The sequence below is a fragment of the Diorhabda carinulata genome, chromosome 3 (assembly GCF_026250575.1).
Source record: "Diorhabda carinulata isolate Delta chromosome 3, icDioCari1.1, whole genome shotgun sequence".
Classification (NCBI taxonomy): domain Eukaryota; kingdom Metazoa; phylum Arthropoda; class Insecta; order Coleoptera; family Chrysomelidae; genus Diorhabda; species Diorhabda carinulata.
Genome location: NC_079462.1, coordinates 16,467,938 through 16,489,371, shown reverse-complemented (window position 1 = coordinate 16,489,371; position 21,434 = coordinate 16,467,938). Strand labels below are relative to the sequence as shown.

The 21,434-nt window shown below is 29.3% G+C and overlaps 2 protein-coding genes across 18 annotated transcripts in view; both read right to left on the bottom strand.

The window, feature by feature from the left end:
* Positions 1 to 1,916: 1,916 nt before the first annotated feature.
* On the bottom strand, positions 1,917 to 9,450 carry LOC130891380 (signal transducing adapter molecule 2). Its single transcript, XM_057796091.1, has 9 exons — positions 9,203 to 9,450; positions 8,974 to 9,134; positions 8,666 to 8,908; positions 5,952 to 6,240; positions 5,782 to 5,898; positions 5,495 to 5,674; positions 3,771 to 3,961; positions 3,476 to 3,711; positions 1,917 to 2,463 (listed from the first exon to the last, which is right to left on the bottom strand). The coding sequence occupies exons 1-9, from the start codon at positions 9,249 to 9,251 to the stop codon at positions 2,313 to 2,315; spliced, it is 1,617 nt and encodes a 538-aa protein (XP_057652074.1). The 5' UTR covers positions 9,252 to 9,450; the 3' UTR covers positions 1,917 to 2,312.
* An 869-nt stretch (positions 9,451 to 10,319) lies between these two features.
* Positions 10,320 to 21,434, bottom strand: part of LOC130891379 (voltage-dependent L-type calcium channel subunit beta-2) — a 76,826-nt gene continuing 65,711 nt past the window's right edge. For 6 of the 17 annotated variants that reach the window (XM_057796075.1, XM_057796076.1, XM_057796081.1 and 3 more), the window contains 2 exons: positions 21,159 to 21,200; positions 10,320 to 19,045 (listed from right to left, as the gene is read on the bottom strand). In XM_057796075.1, the coding sequence (XP_057652058.1) occupies positions 18,834 to 19,045; positions 21,159 to 21,200 (254 nt within the window). In that variant the 3' untranslated portion in view covers positions 10,320 to 18,833. Of the gene's footprint in view, positions 19,673 to 19,715; positions 21,201 to 21,434 lie in introns of those variants that run through there. The other 11 variants (XM_057796085.1, XM_057796088.1, XM_057796089.1 and 8 more) reach the window with 7 other exon arrangements.

The window sequence follows — 21,434 nt, the reverse complement described above, 5'->3', positions numbered from 1 at the left end:
AGAATGCCTGACCAGAAAAGGGGTTAAAAAACAGAAAAGATATCTATCGGATAGCATTGGAAATTTATTTATACAAGAAGTTTCAAGCTGAACATTTTAAAATAAGCTACCCAACGTTTTGTCGTCTACGTCCTTTCTGGGTCATAACACCAAATGTAAACGAACGTAACACGTGCCTCTGCATTAAGCACGCGAACATCGATCTGAAACTGTCAGCATTGCACAGAAGAAGAATTTTGACTTACAATAGTCACACTGCACTGCTTGAAAAGACATGTTGTAATCGCTATGACGAGCTATGTTTGTCACGAACCTGTCAACGCTGTATTGACAAAAATCCTGACTACAGGGAGTTTGATGACAGCAAGCCTATTGAATTTAAACAATGGATATCTGAGAAACAAACTTACAACGACCCCAAGACGAAGAATGCTCGAACAGTTACCAAATACCTAAAGAAAATGTTCACGGTTCGCCCTCGAGAACTAATAGAAGACCTGCACGAGGATTTGGAAGCCTATTATCAACACGAGAGAAACATTACCCATCAATACAATGCTATCAAGAAATACAAACAAAACCTTACCGACGAAGACGCTATCATACATATGGATTTTTCAGAAAATTATTGTTCCAAATACGGTGAAGAAATACAAGCATTTCATTTTGGAGGGTCGAGACTTCAGCTAAGTCTTCATACTGTGGTAGTGTATACCAAAAAGTCTATCAAATCTTATTGTACCGTTTCCAAAAATCTCACACATTCACCAGCTGCTATATGGGCACATTTGCGGCCAATCTTTAAAACTCTCCCACCTAACATAAAGAGCATCCACTTCGTCAGCGATGGACCCGTAACTCAATACAGAAACAAAACGATGTTTTACATCCTGGCATCAAGGCTTCAACAAGAGGTTTCAAATGTGAAGAAGTTTACCTGGAACTATTCAGAGAGTGGCCATGGCAAAGGGGCCCCTGATGGCATTGGAGCGACCTGCAAGAGAACCGCTGATGCCGTCGTCGCTACAGGAGGTGATATTGATAACTTGGAATCATTTGTAGAGGCCATTCAACGAAGATGTTCCGCAATTACCTTGTTCACAATCGACGATAAAGCCATCCAAGAATTGACAGACGGCCTTCAAAATGAAACAGTTAATTTTAAAAGCTTTAATGGCACTCTTAAACTACATCAAGTAAAGGCTGAAATATTAAGAAGTCCTCTGGAATCAGCTCCAAAGGCCGCTAAACTCATAATGAAAAGTTTAAGTTGCACTTGTGAAGACGAGTGCCAGCATTTCAATTTAGGAGTGTTAAGAGTACAAAAACAAGACAAAACTTAACGTAGATGATATTTACACAGACTCTGAAAGTGAAAACATGGACAACTCACAGAATTCCACAATGGAAACCGAAGACGACGGTGCATTGGCTGGACCTAGTTCAATCAACCAACAGAATTACACCATCGGTGATTACGTCTTGGTTAAATTTCTAGTAAGAAATACTGAATATTGTTATGCTGCAGTAATCAATAAGATAGACATGGAAGAAGGCGAACTAACAGTAACCTTCTTAAAAATTTGTGATGACAAAGGACACACATTCAGAGTCGATGAAAATGATGTTTCTGATGTGCCCTTTGACCAAGTAATAAAGAAGTTGCCAAACCCAGATGTTGCCCTAAAAGGGAAACGAATATTTTATTATTTTAATATACCTGTACCTGTTTTTGAGAAATAAGTCTGCATTGATAAGTAAACAAGACTGATTCTTAGTACCTAAGCTTAATTTTGATTATAATTATTTTAATTTGTTACTTAGAGAGCTAAGCTCGCAATTTGTTCCTGATTTATCATCAATACTTATAAGTATTTAAATTCTGTATGTGATTTAGTATTAAATAAAGAAGAGAATTTATTTGATTACATTTAATAATTAATATTGTATTTTTCTTCATATAAACATTGACATAAACTGTTCTCTGGGTGGAAAAAACAGTCCTCTAGGTGGCAAAACAGTCCTCTGTCGCATTTTTTTACAAAATTGCCTATAATTCGAAAAATAAGGGAAAATTACAATGGTTTCTTGTTTATATGTACTTATATTATAACAATCTATCGACTTAACATATAATATTTTCAATTTTCTAGAAAAATAGGGTTGGGACAACTGTCAATAGACAAGTTTCCAGTTAGTAGAGAAAGGCCCATTTAACTAAAAACTAAATAGGAAAAATATTTTTAAATAATATGTAATTGATTATTTAAAAAAATATTAAATCACATCACAAGCTTTCAAAATGGCGCTTTTTAATGCGTCATATGCGTACTAGAAGTTACGTATTGAACACCTGAAGGTTGTTGGGAACCATTTTGAATATTCTGTTGCCCTGTATGTCCTGTAGGAGGCGCAACTGGATATTGTTGACTTACCATATTTCCAGGACCGTAGTTTGGTAACCTATATTGTTAAAAATATTAATACACCAAAAAAAATTTTGAAATACAGTGCAAAAGTTTTTGAACCACGATTTTTTTAATTGAGGAAAATTTATGAAAAATTCCCAAATTTGGCAACATCGCATTAATTGCTTAATTTTTTATTTTAAGGAAATGTTTTTTTAAACTCGACAAAAATCGAAAAAATTTTTTCTATTTCAATAATTTTTTTTCATAATTTTCACTTTTACTGGGGATTTTTGAAAAAATAACGGAAATGATGTGCAAAAGTATGAGTACCACAATTTTTTTGAATTATCGAAAATTTAAGACAAATTTTGAAATCTGGCGACATCACGTTAATTACTAGTCTCGATAAACGGAACGTTTGGTTCTATGAGTCACAGAAATCTATCCAATTAAAGTAAATTATCGGTGATATGCTTTATTTTGCTCCACAAAATCGAAAAATAAGTATAAGTAATACAAAACAGGTTATAAATAATTCGAAATAAAATATATATAGATTCCAATAAAAATATCGCATCTGGCAACACCGCTTTTATACAAAAACATTTTACCTTCAATGGCATCACTATATAAATAATAGCGTTTCATTTAAAGTTACATCGACTACCCGACAGCGGGATGTCGCCACTACGTAAACAAAAATTTATTAGAATTAGAAAATTTTGTTCAAATCAAAATAAAAAATAGACACAAATAATTCTGATAAAAAAATGTTTATATAGAAAATCAAAAAATATTTGAGATTAAACTAAGAAAAAAGACTTTTTTCAGTTAAATTCAATTACAACCTATTTTTGTTACCACACTGTATAATGGAAACAAAATTATTCCTTCAAGGTTATCAGGAAATTAATTTTTTCGATAGCGCGTATTATATTTCGATAATTCAATTAACGAAAAAAAAATCGAATAAACCATTTCTTTTAAATAAATTCGGCAATATCGCAATAACCAAAGACAACTCAATTATCAGCTTATCAAATTACCCTCGTAGAAACACTTACCCAGGTGCTCCGTATTGCATCATATGTTGTTGCCTTTCGTCCATCATCTGCGGCTGGTGTATTTGCACGGCCATTTGCGAAGGCGGCATCTGCGGCCCGGTCATCTGTTGGAAATGATGCGGCATCATCCCCGCCCCGCCGGGATGCATGAAAGTCGGTCGATCCGATGAATGCATACCGGGCGGCGGTTGCATCATTGGTATATGAGTATTCGGGGGTAGGGTTCCATTGTACGTCTGCGAATCGAATTTTAATGTGAAAAAAACTTTTGGTAGAATTGTTTCGTTTTATTTACCATTGGCGTAGACGGTGTCGGAAATGCGAAAGGGATTTTATTCATAGGCGGAAAAGTCGGTTCTCTCATAAGAGTGTGGTACAAACTTAGAGCTTCTACTAGATCGGCGCTTAATTGGGTTAATTGCGCGTGTTTTCTATCTACTTTTTCTAATTCGGAATCTATTAGGGGTCCCATGGCGTTAACTTCCCCTGAAAGATTTCAAATTGAGGAAAAAAAATATATAAAAAAGAAATAAATGAAAAAAAAATTGAAACAAATAAAAAAGGGCATTGAACAAAAAAACAATCAAAAATTGATATAATTGTGAAATAGCGAAATTAAAAAAAATTTAAAAAAAAAAGTAAAAATTAAATTAAACGATTAAAAATAAAATGAATTGGAAAAGAATTTGAGAAAAAAAACAATCAAAAAAAGGATATAATTGTGAAATAGCGAAATTAAAAAAAATTTAAAAAAAAGTAAAAATTAAATTAAACGATTAAAAATATTGGAAAAATTGGAAAAGAATTTGAGAAAAATAACTAATAAAAATATTAATTTTATGAATTATATCAATTAAATACAATAATTAAATATAAAATAAATAAAAAGTACAAAATTTGAAAATACGAAAAAATTGAAAAAAAAAATGCATGAAATAAATAAAAAGAGAAAAAAAGGAAGGAAATAAAAAATACCCCACAACTTTCGAGTACCAAGAGAATTTGAAAAAAAAATCAAATAAATAAAAGGGAAGAGAAAAAATAGATAAAAACTGCATATATATAAAATATATAAAATTGTTAAAAACTAACCTGCATTTAAAAAAATTTGAAAAAAAAGTTAAATAATATAATGATAATTGGAAAAATACATATTAAATGACATAAATTAATAAAATTCAATAAAACAATCAAAAAATTACGCTATAAAACAAGATAATGAAGGGTACGAATGAAAAAATTGAAAACAATGGAAATGCGTGGAAATAAATTTGAAAAATACTAAAATAAAATAAATAAAAAAATTATCCTACAACTTTAAGATATAAAAAACTGATCAAATTGAAATCTGAATAAAATAAATCAAATAAAATAATGATTGGAATATGGGAAAAATTATTAAAAAATATTCTACGAAAGAGAAAAAATGATTGAAAAATAAACTGCTGTTAAAAAATATATAAAAAAAAGTAAAAAACATAATATTGAAAAATTAATGAGATAAATTCAAACAAAAGAAAAAATACATAACAATACAAATTGAATGGAGCTAGTGCCAAAATTAGATAGAAATGAATCTTGAAATTTTAAAATATACAGGAAATTGATTGAAAAAATAAATTAAAAACCAGAAATTAAATAAAATAAATTAGTAAAATTGATTAAAATAGATAAAACATGAATTTCTACTTAGAAATACAAAAAAACTGAAAAAAAGAAATTAAATACATAGAGCTAAAAAATAAAATGAGTGAAAAAATAAATTAAAAACCAGAAATTAAATGAAATAAATTAGTAAAATTGATTAAAATAGATTAAAAAATTTTTTACTTGGAAATACAAAAAAATTGAAAAAAAAAAATAAATCGAGCTAAAAAATAAAATAAACAAAATTTGTGAAAAAGTAAATAAAACTAGAAATAAAATAAATTAGTAAAATACATGAAAAACAGATTTTCTACTCACAAATAAAAAAAAAAAAAATTAAAGAAATATAAATAAAAAAATTATCAAACTCACTTTCTAAATTGATCATTTCTTCCGTATCCTTATCGGGATTAGTGGGATCGGCTTCATGCAATAAATGTAACAGCCTGTCGATTTTCTCTTCGTTAATTTCTACATGTTCTGGTTCATCTTTCACATCTTTAATTTCCGCATTATCTTTAAACTGAACCATCTTTTTCGCCTTTTCGTACACTACGAGGGGCGATTCATAATAAATTCTTACATATATATATATATATATATATATATATATATATATATATATATATACTTTAAATAGAATTTCCATTAATACTTACGAAATTTTTCCGGTTCCAAAGATAAATCCGCGGTGACGAAATTCGACGGGAAAAGACCTTCCCCCCTTTGGTTACTACCCTTCCACCAATTAGGATCGCTGTCATCTATCACGAAAACTATAACGCAAAATCGACGTTATTTTATGACACATCCTGTATATATTACTTACGTATTTCACCGCTAGTAAAAGTCAATTCATTATCTTCGGCCGCTTCGAAATCGTATAAAGCCCTAACTTTTCTCGGTTCCCTGGTAACGGTTGCGGAAGGACTCGCTGGAGTTGCCGTTACGTTCATCGATGGATACAAAGATGGCGTGTGTGATACTGTTGTTGTTGCCGATCGAGGAGATCCGCTTTCTTTTAACGATAGTTCGATGGCTTTCAAAATCTGATCTTCTTCTTCTTGGGATTCGACTACGTTAGGATCTTTACTAATCGGCGTTGATTTTTTAACAGGCTATACAATTATATTCATATTAGTTTTTCGAAACAAATATCCCGATAAAAATGATTTCATCATATTAAACGCGAAAACGTTGTAATTAGTTGAATTGATTATAGAACAGTTGGTGTAACTGATTTATTTATTTCAAAATAATTTTTATTAATTTATAATAAAACTCACAAAATAGTTAATATGAATTTTAAATGATAATAACTTCACATACATACAACAACAAAACGTTGGATGACTCAAATTTGAGGTTAAATAACGTAAACAATTAATTTAAGTATTTAATTTTCTATTTAGATAAAAACAATGTTAAGATAAATAAAATAGATAGCAATATTCGCAATTTTATATTAATATATGACAAAATAACTAGAGTGGCAAAAAAACGATAATTGAATAAAACAGTATTATGAATATTCATACTTACGCAATAGTTCGCATTTGCTAGAAATTCTTTAAGCATTATAGCAGAAAAAAACATTTTCGAAAAAATTTAAATAAAATTTCAAAACAAACAATTCAAATAAGAACAAGATTAGCATGTGAATAGATCACAAATAAACACACTTTGGACAGTTGATTCAGTGTAACATAAAACCGGGTCATTAACTTCTTGATATACGGGGTTAATCGAAAGAGTTTAGTAATTTTAAATCGCTTTAATCGCTGAAGACAAGAGGTGAAATTATTGTTAATTTATGAGTTTGACGTTTCATACGTTAATTTAAGGCGTTATTTATCGCGTACAGTTTTTTTTCATTATTTTCCTCTTAAATTACAAAATATCATTGTTTACTCTCTTCGTTTAGTTCTGATATGATAACCGATAACTTTTACGAGTGTTATCACATATATAGCAGGATCTGTATTAGTGTACGGTGTATTTTTAACGACGAGAGGTATAAAAAAACATTTAATTAATGATTCTGTTCCAGTTTTTTTTCTGTTTCTCATGTATTCAGTTGAAATTTCCATCAAATGATAAATAAAGTCATCCGGGTACATATTTTAGATGAATCCTTCATTTTTTTTAGTACATTTAAGGTTAAGTACCATCTCGGTCCGCTGGACTACATATTACGAAATTACGAAATTTATATGGCGGAAATCTTTCCTTTCACGTGAATTTAATTTTTGTTCCATTTTGTTAAGGATTCCTAACGACATTATTCTGATCCTTTGTATATGGTTTTAGCCATTTCTGATGTCAAATAACTGATCGTTTGTTGTTAGGATTACCAATGACAGATTTCAGATCCATTGTCTATGGTTTTAACCATTTCGGATGTCAAATTTCTGATCCTTTGTTGTTAGGATTACCAATTACGGTTTTCTGGTTCTTTGTCTATGGGTTTAGCAATTTCTGGTCCTTTGTTTTCAGGAAATTAGTTTCCATTAAGAGAAAATATCGTTTCAGGATGACAAATATAGTGTGTTTACATGTATATGTAACGTAAGGTAAACCCTCGTATTTTGGTTCAAGAAAATGAAAAAATCGCCCGATTTAAACAAAAGTTTTCTTATTTACACATATATTAATACATATTTATACAGGACTTGTCGGTTTCTTATCGTTTTTTTTTTAATTATCGCCATCCCCTCGTATTTTAGTTGTGGAATATGAAAAATCGCGCGATTTCAATGAAATTTTCCCAAGAATCTCCATTTAAGAGGCAGATTTATGAGAAAAAATAAGGAAAATATGTCACTGTGACAGTTTCATATGGTTTTAATGATAATACCGCTATCCCCCCGTATTTTAGATCTCGAAAATCGAAAAATCGCCCGATTTCAATGATATTTTCTTTAAAATCTCCAATTATGAGACGGATTTAAGGGAGAAAATAAGGAAAATATGTAACTTGACAGTTTCATATGGTTTTTATTATAATATCACCATCCCCTCGTATCTCAGATCTAGAAAATCGAAAAATCGCCCGATTTCAATAAATCTGCTATAAAAACAAAGATTTTCAAAAAAGAAATTAATGAAATTTGACAAATTTCTAGAATATAAATACAAGGGGATTGCGATAGTATGAAATTGAAAATGAAAACGTTTCCGGCAACATTTTAATGAAAATAACAAGAAAAATTCGATTTTTAAATCGAGAAAATTAATTTTCCAAAAGGTTACACTGTACATGAACCATAAACCAATAAAAATTTTTCTTGGTGAATAATATTGATTTCAGGTCTTTTTAAGACATGGAAAATTATTTTCAAAAAATTGGGAAAAATTGACTATTTATCAAGAAGAAAATATAAAAACGTCTAATGAGTGAAAAAATTCATATTTTTCATTATATTTCAAAATAATACCTTCAGAACTTGTAATGACAAATATTTCATAGACGGATTTAAAAACATCGACAATTCACTGATAATTTTTTAGAATAATAAATTATTAATGAAATTATCCTCTTACCGTGTCACTGTCTGAAAAATCCAATCCGTTTTTCCGCAATTTATTCAATAAAGTTGGTATAAGACTCAGTTGTGGATCGGATTTGAACTCATTTTCCGCCCATTTTTTCAGAGATTCTCGTAATTTTTTGGCAACCGTCGGATGTCCCTTAGACATCAGTTTCGAAAAATCATTCTCGAAATCCCTAGAAGCTACTTCCATGTGAAACGTTTTCCCTGAATTTTTAACACAAGCATCCAATAACTGAAAAAATTAACATAACGAAAGATCGTTTTTATATATTTGTTATATTTATTTATGGAACTCACGATAACTGCCTTAATACCAACGTGTGGGTCCTGGTGGAATAAACGATTTGTGATGGCTTTAAGATGTGCTTTTGCATCTTCGGCGGATTTGCCAGCGTTATCGCATATGTTCATAATAATGCCCCAATCTTCCTCTTCGCTTTTTTCGCTCGTTGCAGTCGCTGTTTAAAACAAACGCGTAAAAACATCGTTCGAAGAGAAACGCGGAAAAGTAATAATTATGACTCACCAATTTCATCCGTCAAAGCTGCATTATTAGAAGAACCGAATAAACCCATTTCGATACGTAACTATGCACAATTTTTATTCACTAAGCTTTAGTACAAATTCAAATTTTATTTATATAAGTTTAACAGCATAATTATAAAGTTTTAGTTTTTTTACTAATGATCAAATATTGCTTTATAGTATAACTACGAAATGACATGAAACATCAGATTTTGAGATTTCTGATATTTTGACGTTTCCTTGACATCTGTCTAATACATAAATAAATTTATCTATGATACGGAATTACTTGAATGACTAACTTTCCGATAATACGGAAAGTTCGAAAATATTTTGTTAACAAACAACTGGCCTAAAAATAAAATCGTTTTTATTCCGTTTTTTATATACGGTAATTGATTATGATATACAAATATGAAAATGTAACTTTAATATTTTGTGGAAGACAGATGACAGCTCTTAACAATTAATGTACGATAATATCAAATAAATCATATAAATAAATATACAGATTCATTAAAATGAAACAATTTAGATATATATGTATATAGTTGACTATTTAATAAAATATGATGTGGTGGCATGATTGTATATTTTACGTTATTCATAAGCTTAGCCAAAACAAACTTTTATATTTTATTCAATTAATAAAAAAAATTAGCAGTATTTAACTTTTTTTAGAAGGTTTTAACATAGTTTAAATCGATAATTATATAAAAAAAATTGATAATGACGGTATAAGGTAGTTTTTAACTACAAATAATTTGGTAGAGGTTTAATATTCGATAATTGGGTGTGATAAATAGAACAGTTTACGTCCAGTTCTTACCAACATTCATGATAATTTAGATATTCTTAGTACTTTTTTAATAATCCATTTTATTTACGTATATATAAACTAAGTATAATATAAATTAGAAAATTGTTGGAATAAGATCTTGGTAAACAATAGCTCTAGATAAGAGACATGGTATATTTGAATAGGACAAGGCCAATAGTTGACTTTATTACGGACGATGTAGAAGAAGATTTGTAATAGAAATACATTTTTACAAGCTATTCAAACGTATATGTTTCCTATTTTTCTGAAATGACGGTTGTGAATTAAATAAAACACATTTTTGGCATTTGTAGAATTATTTTATTTAGAAAAATGCACGTCAATAGTGCCGCTTCCTTTCTTACTTTCTCGCTTTCACAATATTTGAACGTACAAATGACAAATCATAAAACAGCAATGCATTTATAGTGAAATTAATTGTATAAATTAAAATAAAAAAATATATTTCGTATTTGGTGAATACATTCATAAAATAAAAATTTCGAGTATTTTTTGTTGCAATTTATATCGTATGAATTAATTCCACTTTCAAAATATGAAAAAATTTATGTCATAAATTTATACAGGATGGACTAGAAATTAAAGTATATGAGTAATTCTATAATAATAATTAAAAAACAAAAATAATTATATTTTGTTTTCAAGTCACTGACCATTATACGCAATAATTATATACAGGGTGCTTTTATCGCATGAATCGAAAAACACCCTGTAGATTTTATATATTTGATTTAATAGGTCAAGAATGTTTGTTTTTTTTTGGAAAAATACTCGTTTGGTTTTAATCTAATAACAATATTTAGAAAAAAAAATAAGTTAAATAATATTTTACAAATTGGGTCGAATTCCCAACGAAATTAAATACAAAAAAAAATAAAATAGTATAAATTTGTTTATCAACTATATTTACATCATATCAAAGTTTAGCTATATTCAAATATCAATAATTACTTAATATATTTATTTTTTGAAATGTTCAATAGACTCCATTATGTATTAACAGCGTTTCGGAAATATTTTTTAATAATAATAAATATCTTCTTTTAAAATGTATTTGCCGATAACGTTATAAAATATTACAAGTTAGAAAAATATATATTTTTAATTAGTTAACAAGAATTAAACTGAAAAACGGGAACGTCCACAATCCCCTCCTAACTCGCTTTTAGACACGCAAATTCTTAATTAGTGCCATCTCCAATATATAGATGGCGTCGTCTCTCAATTATAACGTTTTAATAATTTGAAAAATTATTAACCAACTCAATAACTTTTTATGAAAATATGAAAAAACATTGAAAATATACTTTTTTAATTACTTTCTGTATACTTTTCTTAATTATTAACAAGATTTAAACTGAGAAACGGAAACAGCAACGTCCACAACCTCCTCATCACTCGCTTTTACACACTAAAACTCTTAGTCCCACCTCCAGTATATAGATGGCCCTGTTTCTAAATTATAAAGTTAAAGTTAAAAGATTATGAACTAAATCGATAACTTTTGAAAAAAACTTGAAAATATCCTTTTTTTTAATTACTTTCTCTATACTTTTCAGCCAAATAATGAAATCATGTAGTAAAATTCTTTGTTTTCATTCCGTATTACTCATTATATTCCATAATGTCATCGGCTTTGGAAAACCTTTTTGCACCATTTTTATTTTCGAATCAATTAATTTCACCTCAAATTTCATCCAAATCGGAAAAATCGTAACACATTTTCTTTGTAACTTCAATTTAAGATAGCTTTGAGACGTCTTCAGTGCAAAACGGGCTTTATACTATTTATTATTATACTAAATTTTAATATAGGGCTAAAGAAACAAAAATTATGGCACTATATCTAAGTTTTTAACGCATTCGCCGAAGCTCAAAATTCTAAATGAGGATTTACTAGTTGCATATCAAACATTAAACTCTCATTTTTTATTAATAAGCATCCATTACACTATTCCCGAAGTTGATCGAGATTTACCGAATGAGGTAAACATCACGTCCCTTCGTACAACCTTCCCAATTTCGTGGTCGAGATTTAAGCCCAAAAGGTTTAACTACAATATCTTCTTTTCCTTCATTTTGTTTTAATTATCTTTATGTGTCTAATATTAAAATCCACCATCTTATTTTTCTCCATAATCAGTTATATTATGTGATGATTATTATATTAGATGCCATTATATTAGACGCCATGTTGCGTAGATTGCGAGAAACTTAATTTTCGGATATCCATGTTGCCAGACCGCACTTAATTTACAGATTTCAGTATAATTTTAATCGTTTTTAATCGTATAAAAAAAATTATATACTTTTATATTATTGTGTGAATTTTTGATTTGGAAAAAGAAACTTCTCTATTGTTTTACGCCATCTGGTAATAGCAAAAATGTGTGTTTGGTATCGTTTAAAAGTAATAATATTATTGCACGTTTTTGTATGTATGTAATTTTTTCTTCTTCCTTGAGGTAATAAATGTTGTTCATTTAATTTATCAAAAATTTCGTTATTTGAAATAAATATTATAATATAATTTTAAAGAAGATAAATTTGGCAACGCTGTGTTAATGGCAACCATTAGCGGCACCTTATTGAAGAAGAACCAGAGCTAGTGGATAAATGTCAGTTGCAAGAATTTAAACAGCGCTGTTTGAAATTTTCCTATAATATGAGGTCGAAAATTCCAGTTTTTAATAGAATTCGAGTTTAATGTCAAATGTTACTTTGAACTCGGCTAATGCGAAGTGCAATTTTTTTTACAGAACTGTATAATATAAATACTTTTTATGTAGTTGAAATTGGTCGGGTGATTCAGCCACCAGATCGTGGCACAGATGCAGTATATAATCTACAAATTTTAAACAATAATCCAGCGTTTTTTTTTTCACTACATTCGATCTGAATACAAGAAAGCAACTGAAATTTACAGTTTGTTGAAATATTTTGTTTAAAAATCAATATTTTGATTAAATTGAACCGCCATCTGTCATCGAATTGTTAAATCATATTAATTCAACGGATATTAAAGGAACCTGTAATTCAGTTTGTCATCATTTATCATTGTTTTAAATTATTAATAAAAATGTTTAAAATTGTGTTTAAATAAAGGCGAAAATAAATCAAACTTTTTTGAATATGTATATATAAATTCGTTATTGACAGATGACGTAATTATTGCTGCCTATATAAATATAGTTAAAGTAACGTGAAATAATTTGAAACAGTGATGCAAGATTGTGTAGGAAATCCGAAAAAAATGTGGGTTTTATTTTGTTTAAGAAAATCTTGTATTTAGGATGAATAAGTGCTGGATTTTTTTAAGTTTCTCAGGATTCGTTAGTTTAAAATTATAAAGTATTTAAAAGAAATTGATTTAAAGCAGTAAATCGATAAATGAAAATCTAAAATTTAGAATTCTATTGATGCAAATTTCGAATTTCTACACCGAAACAATCTGTTTTTTGAAAGTAAATCATAGAAAGAATCCTGAGAAACGACATAAACTATTTTATTTTGGGGTAAAGTACAATTTGTACAAAGTTATTTATTAACGAAATTCAACTAGCAATTTTTTTTGGAAAAACAAGTTTCATCGACATGAATTTGTAGAATTAGAGCCAGGGCTTGTCGAAAATACTATTTTTTTTATAAAATGGATGATATCCTTATAAAAAAATCAATGTTATACACCAATAGGCGATGCTGTAAAAAAATATGTCGGGAAATAAAACAATATAAAGATATTAATTCGAAATTTAGGACATTTTGGGATTTATTTTTTCACTAGATAATCTGTAGGGTGAATTTTAGGGACTATTTCCTTCGAAAAATTTAAGCCAACGAAAAAGCTGTAATATTTTATGTTTACCTAGCAACGATCAAATTTCAGCGATAATACTGCACTAGTGCAAATTATCGATAATTTGCACTAGTGCCAAATTTTCGTCTAGGATTAATAAACATCATTTGGTTTTAATTTTATATTTTAAGAAAAGGAACAATTATTGAAAATCCAATTAGAATATACAACTTTACTGGAGGCCGACGATGGTGTTTCTATGCTGCTTCCACCACTTCTTATTGTTACTTCGCTACTGTCATTTCGCATTTTTTGTACAATTTCCTCGTGGTGTTCACTATTTACTTGGAGGTAACTCTTTATCGAGGCCTGATTTGAGTGTCCGGTAACCTTCATAATTTGATTTTCTGAAACCCCAACCTTGGCAAGCTGAGTAACTGCCGCAGCACGGTTCGAGTGATTTGTCACTTTTATTCTTTTCGTGTCAATTCCTATAGCTTCCGCTGCATCTCTTGTCCACTTTGAAATTTCATTTCGTCCTACTGGACAATTTTTAAAAAAACCTTTTGATGTTTCTTTCATCCATGATGGATTTACAGTTAAGAAAAGACGATCGACCGTAATATGTTTTCCTCTTTTTTCTTTCAACATTTTAAAAAGCCTGCAAAATTATAATGATAGATTGTAATAACAAATTTTAAACACAGAATTAAGTTTATTTTAAATTAAATTTTTCTCAGGAAATAGTCTGCCAAAATGCCCTCTCGTGCATGTCAAATTGTCTCATAATTTCCTCGAGTGCGCATTCGCGCACTCGAGAAAATTAAATTATCGACAATTTGACATGCACTCGGGACATTAATATTGACTATTTCCTTCGAAAAATTTAAGCCAACGAAAAAGCTGTAATATTTTATGTTTACCTAGCAACGATCAAATTTCAGCGATAATACTGCACTAGTGCAAATTATCGATAATTTGCACTAGTGCCAAATTTTCGTCTAGGATTAATAAACATCATTTGGTTTTAATTTTATATTTTAAGAAAAGGAACAATTATTGAAAATGAATAACAATAATAACAAATTTTAAACACAGAATTAAGTTTATTTTAAATTAAATTTTTCTCAGGAAATAGTCTGCCAAAATGCCCTCTCGAGCATGTCAAATTGTCTCATAATTTCCTCTAGTGCGCATTCGCGCACTCGAGAAAATTAAATTATCGACAATTTGACATGCACTCGGGACATTAATATTGAAAATTTTATGGCACACGTGATCATCAATGACTGTCAAACACTCGAGGGGTGCTTTGAATCTGGACAAGGTATGATACATTATGTAATAAGTCTTCTGTAGGTCCAAAGTGATTACTAGGGAAGCTTGTTGATTAATTTATGACGTAAACATTTGAGGTTATATATAAGATCAGCTCAAGAGGAATTTATACTTTTAATTATTGTGGCATTTGAATTTCGATGTATGTCCGACGAGCCCCGCTTCTTGGTATTTTTTATTATTTTCAGCAGTGCAATCCTCATCTAAATTTTAACCTAGAGTCAGTCAAATACTTGACAAAAATATCACAAAGGGACCAGAAAAAATTACTTTCACTTTTTTAAATAAATTATAAAAAACTTTTTTAAATAAATTATAAAAAACTAAATATATACAAGGTTAGATTTATACCAAAATAATTCAGGATACGAGCTATGGTGACATTTTGAAAAATTGAATAAAAGTAATTTTGACTCGCCTCGTATTGATACTATCAAAAATTAAGCGAATTACTACTCCAATATAGAGTACACTTTCCTTTAAGGTATAATATCTCGGTTTTTACAGCCCAGTCAAACTAGACGTGAATATAGGACAATTCGTTCACATTTTATATACGAGGGTTGTTTTATAAGTTTCCGATTCCAGCCGGAACATGTCAGCACATATCTAGAAATATATTTTAGACATTCTAATTGAAATATCAGCCATTTTGAAAGTTTAGTTTGTGTTTGACAACCGTGTCTGTTGTTAGAACAAATTTAGGATGGAGTTTTGAAGAAAAAATATCTTTTTCCATTAAAATAAAACAATTTAGTTATTGCTACGGCTAAAATACACATCGAATTGATTAACCACCCCTAATGTCTCTTTTTCTTGTTTCCTAACCTCAAAATTTAACTTCAGTAAAGTTATTTTCATCAAACTATTACAAACAACCCTAGTAAGTCCTATATAACAAGTTTTTTTTTCATTTGCTTAGTAAGGTATATTAATTTATCTAATTATATAGTCTTTATTATTATTTTTTCTGCCGAGTAGCTTAGACGTAGAACACCAAAATAGTAAACATCAAAAATAAAAATTTTTTTACGTAAAAACCAAATTATAATATATAAATACCTAAATAACATCGATTTATTATATTATATTGAATGGATAGCGTGGACGTTAAAAAAATATATATGCTAATTAGGTATCATCCGAAATTTTTATAAATTTTTTGTAATTCCGATGAAACCGTTATGACGTAATACCCTGTCTGGCTATACATTCGTTGCGTTATATATTTCGACCCAACTTGCATTATCGTCATCTTCTGTATCATAGATATCACTGCATTCAAATTAGTTTTTATAACTTACATTGAGTTAAAAATATCATTTAGTCGTTTTTTTATATTCAATCACAATAATAACCGAATATTTTTAAATTTTCATAAATAGTTTATCAATATATCCATTTAAACAATTTATAATACGTAAATGCCACCTACAATCGAGTAGCGTGAATTTATTCGTTGAAATAAAAGGAGAACTAAACTTGCAGAAACAGTTGTAACGACAAATGGTAACAGGTAAGTTTTGTAAATTTATAATGTACGTGATTTATATGGGTTATTATTGAAATAGATCATGTAAATAAATTTAGTTTGATTAAAATTATTTATAAGTGATTAATTTGATCAATTTAAAGTGTTTAAACAAAAATGTAAATTGATAAAACTTATTTTAAATCGAATTAGTGATTCGAAATATATAATTGTTTTTGACAGATGACGTTTTTAGAATCCACGTTGGGGCTTGCTACATTTATACTATCGAATCTAGTACGACTGAGCTTTAAAATTATTATTATACATTAATATTACATATTTTTTTCTAAATAATCCTTCCTTAAAATTAATTTAAAAATCCTAAGTTAAAGCTTGAATATATTCTTCCAGTTTACTTAATAAGATTGATTAAAAATTGAGCTATGGCACCAAAATGGTCAATTTTTTTTAGTTTATATTTGTTTCAATCACATTGAACGGAACATCCCATTGAAGTAAGTCGAAAAAGATACTACAAGTTTTTGTTTTTCTTCCGTAAAAGAAGAACGAGAATACCAGAAAACGATTACAAAATTTCTACGACTAATTAAAAAGCTATTGCGTTTTAATAAAGAAATTAAATTCGGCAATTTACGAATAAATGTAAACGAGCATGCGCTCTATGTACGTCTACGTATTTTCGTCTACTACACATCGTGAAAGAATATAAACAACAGACATCTGTGTTGCCAGAGTTCAAGGATTTTCCTTGAAACGAATTATTTTGAAATATAATTACCACAGGATTATAAAAGGTTTTTTTTAAAGGATTCAATATGTGTAATAAATATTTAAGGAATTGAATTTAAAAAAAAAATGAGTACCTGGGTGAGAAAAACTTTTCATAAATTTTAGATTCTTTTATGATGGGGGAAAATTCATAAAAATTGGATTTTTTTTAATTATACGTTAAAAACAAAAATTGTTTTTTTTTGGTTTTCCCACAACAGAAGTTGAAATTACTTACAAATTTTTCAAGAAATCAAATTTTCAACTAAAATTTCACTGAAAAACATCATTTAGATAAAATAATTTTTTGTGCGGGCCACCCCGGTCTATCCGCTGCTGTTTTAAAAACAAGATATTTTTAATTCAAAGACAGTTGTGAAATAAATCTGGCAACACTGTTAGACGTATTCCTACACTTACATTATCGAAGGAATGTTAAAGAGTTAAGTTTTGTAATTAAAATAATGTTTATTAATTTTTCAAATATTTCGTAATAGTTTTTTGAAAATATTTGTGATATAAATAAAAAGTTTATTAATATAATATCATCGTCATTGATTGATACATTTGAGTACTGTTAAAAAATATTGTATTCGTCTTCTTGGATTCAATGCATAGTTTGTACATGTATTTTAGGCACGTGTGGATTATGCCTGTTCATCTCAAACAAAAATTACCTAATATATAAATGGAATTCATTGAAATAAACTTTATAATGAGAAAAATCATTCATTTCTATCTCTATCTTTAAATCTTTTCTAACCTTGTAATAACTGAATTCGGTGCCATATTTTTATATAAATAGTGGGAAGATGAAGTAACATTTTAAATAGATTAGTCAGACACGCGACGTTAATTGAAATAGCGCGATGTTGTCATGTTTAATTGAAAATAATATTTCGATAAATTAGAAGTTGTGTTTTACGAGTCACATGATTGCAAAGATATACAGGATGTAATGAAAAAATAATTTTTGTTTGAGATATTTTTTGAAATTTGAAACGTTGTACGTATTAGTTTGATCAGCTATATCATTCGTAGTACCTATGACGACTAGGAAATTCTTGACGATCTTCAATTTCCATCCCAGAAAACCTTTCCAAAAGTTCTTTCCTATAATTCCTCCCTTCCAATTTACTCCTATCCACGACGGCGGTTCTCCTTTCTTCCTGATACCTCCTGCTCGGTCCTTCCGAATACCTGAATCGTTCCGGATACCTTTCTTTGTCTTCCGGGCGTCTGTCTAGGAGGAGATCGTCGTATCGTCGTTCCCTAGGAGTCCTGCTGTCGCTGGCGTATTCCCTGGGGATCTGGGGTTTGTAGTACGATTCAGTTTTCGGCGATAGCTCGTCTTGAAACTCCTCTTCAATGGGTTGTTCCGTTGTAAGCCTCCACTAGATGGCGTTCAACGCCCTTCGCGACGCGCCTCGGTGGCTAGAGAACGAATCCTCTTCTCTAGATCGGGAAGTGGGAATCCGTTCTCGGTAGTCGTCGTGTGTAGGCGCTACGTGCGTGTTAAGTTCTCTATCGGAGTATTCTTCATACTCGCGTTCTCTTTCTAATCTTCCTCGGACGCTTCTTTGATGGCCTGTGTGGAAAGTTGGAACTGTGGAAAGAAATTTGGTGGTGGTTTAAGGTATTTTAATACTTTTCGTCTACCAATAGGGATTCCCTTAATATTTTTTAAATAAAAAGCTATATAAAAAAACTCAAGTCACTCGACACAGATAAAACTTACAAAAATTCCAGCTCAAGCAAACAAATCCGTAGAGCCTTTCCGCCAAATTTTGCCGGGCGCCTCTGCTTTTTAAAATAATTTTAGTGCGTTTTTAGCGATAAGCGTTGCGTAAGGCGAAGCGAAATCCAAAAAAAAACAGAAAAAAAGTTAATTAGCATTCATTGGGATAAAAAAAAATTATAACTTTGGTGTAATATTTAGGATTCTACTAAAATTTTTGGTGGAATTGAAATTTTGTCTCGAATATCATCTGAAGTGTGGCAACATCGCGTATTATTATTTTTAATTCCCGCTAATATCTTAACTTTGAGGAATTGAAGAATTTACAGCGTTGCCAATTTGTAGAATAAATATAGTTTGTGATTTTTTATCCCAATATTTAGAAAGAAAACTAGCGGAAAACCTAACTAAACCTTAATTTGTCTATGTTCTAAAAACTTTTCCTAAAAATTCATTGATTTTGGTTGGGGATCGGTGTCATTGACCCGGAAAAATCTGAAACATGATCAGAACAAAAAATAAAAAAGAAAAACTTGTGTTTTTGTGTTAAGCAGTTTTTATTTATATTTATTTTTGATCACATACTTGGCCCCAGGCGTACATTTTGTATATTTGTATGAAGACTCGTTTCCTTATTAGTAAACTAAAGAAAAATATCTTTTTTATTCTTATTTCAAAATGTAATTCGTCATATGATACAAAACATTTTAACGAACATAAATATTTCACTTAATGTTTATTAATACTTTTAGTTTCGCCGGTTATATTTAAAAATTATTATGAATATTGAACCAAAAAGGTCAAAAGTTATTTATTTGGTTATCGTTATTTTTAAACTGTATGCGGCGCAAATATATATTTCCATCTCTATTTTGTCGTGAGTTTGCAGATTTAAAACAAAATGGCGCGATGAGTTAAATTTCAATTCAATTATATTCATTATTCGAAAATCTAGTTATACTAATAAGAAATAGTCTGAAAATATTCACTACATTTCAAGTTTTTCTCGAAAAATTAGAAATCTATAATTCAGATACACAATTTTTCGAGAATGAATTCAATTTTTTTACTTTAGCTTAAGAATATAATTTACCAAGCTGTTAAATAGATGAACTCTAAATGCATAAAAGTGTGTTTTTTTCAAAAACGAACGTTTTTAAACTGAGAAATATCGATTTTATTAAAAAATATATATGAATTCAATTAGTCTCATAAAATATTATACATCCCAAAGTCATCTACCTCATTCTATAATTATATATCCTGTATACAGCTAGAGATAAACAAACATTTAACTGAATAGTCGTCCACGTGTACGAAAGAGATAGCGAATCAGAGTTTTAGCCTATCCCTTTTTAACGGGGAGGTATAGACTCTCCTTCCTCTCTCTTTTAGAATCGGATATCCCTACTAACTACGGCTTGTGTCAGAATTTCAAGATTTTTTACAATATGAAGATTTTCAATCAAAATATTTACTACAAAAGAAATTGAGGTTTTTCCCCAATTTCAATAATTTTATGATAAAATTGTATATTTAACACCTTAAATTTGAATTTTTTGTTAGTTTTTTTTATAAAGTATTTCGTAAAATTATATAATTTTAGTATACACGCCTTTGTGTTATGAAAGATTAATATCGCTCAGTGAAGGGAAAGTCATAAAAAAATTCTGGCGACACTGGAAAATTTGCAATGATGTCATAACCATCTGTGTGTATGATTTATAAAAGAAATACGAAAGAATAAAGAAAATGGCGATTATATTGTGAGAATGGTTGACGCAAGCGCGTTGTATAAAAACAGATTTGGAATGAATCAATTTTTTTTTAATTTCTCCCAGATTAAAAACGTTCCTGTGTATAAAATTAATCACAAGACAATCATGCAGAGTGTGTCGATTCTATAAAAAAGACAGTGATTCTAAAGAGTCTACGGAATCCCAACTTTGTAACCCTATGTATCTAACAGCTGCATGACTACCTCGAGACTCATGATGACCGTATCCATATACATCGTGGTGTGCTGAAAAAATGTTAGTTTGTTAGTACAAACGATAAAATGGATTGAAATAATTAGAGTTTAATAATAAATCGTAATAATTAATACACTTCAGTGGACGATATTAACTTCGTTTATTAACAGACGCCATAGTGAAAAAATCGCAACAGGTCATTGATCTATAAGAATCTCGTTATTGTTTGAATAAGTTATAGCGTTGCCACGTTTAATAATTATTTAGTCGAAAATAAATTGAAT

What these genes read in the sequence shown, in the direction of transcription:
- LOC130891380 (XM_057796091.1), bottom strand. Translation starts at nt 9,251, where the DNA reads ATGGGTTTATTCGGTTCTTCTAATAATGCAGCTTTGACGGATGAAATT. An exon ending in TTTGGAACCGGAAAAATTTC is followed by an intron (nt 5,675 to 5,781) that starts GTAAGTATTAAT and finishes CGCCCCTCGTAG; the next exon opens with TGTACGAAAAGGCGAAAAAG. An exon ending in ATGCAATACGGAGCACCTGG is followed by an intron (nt 2,464 to 3,475) that starts GTAAGTGTTTCT and finishes TTAACAATATAG; the next exon opens with GTTACCAAACTACGGTCCTG.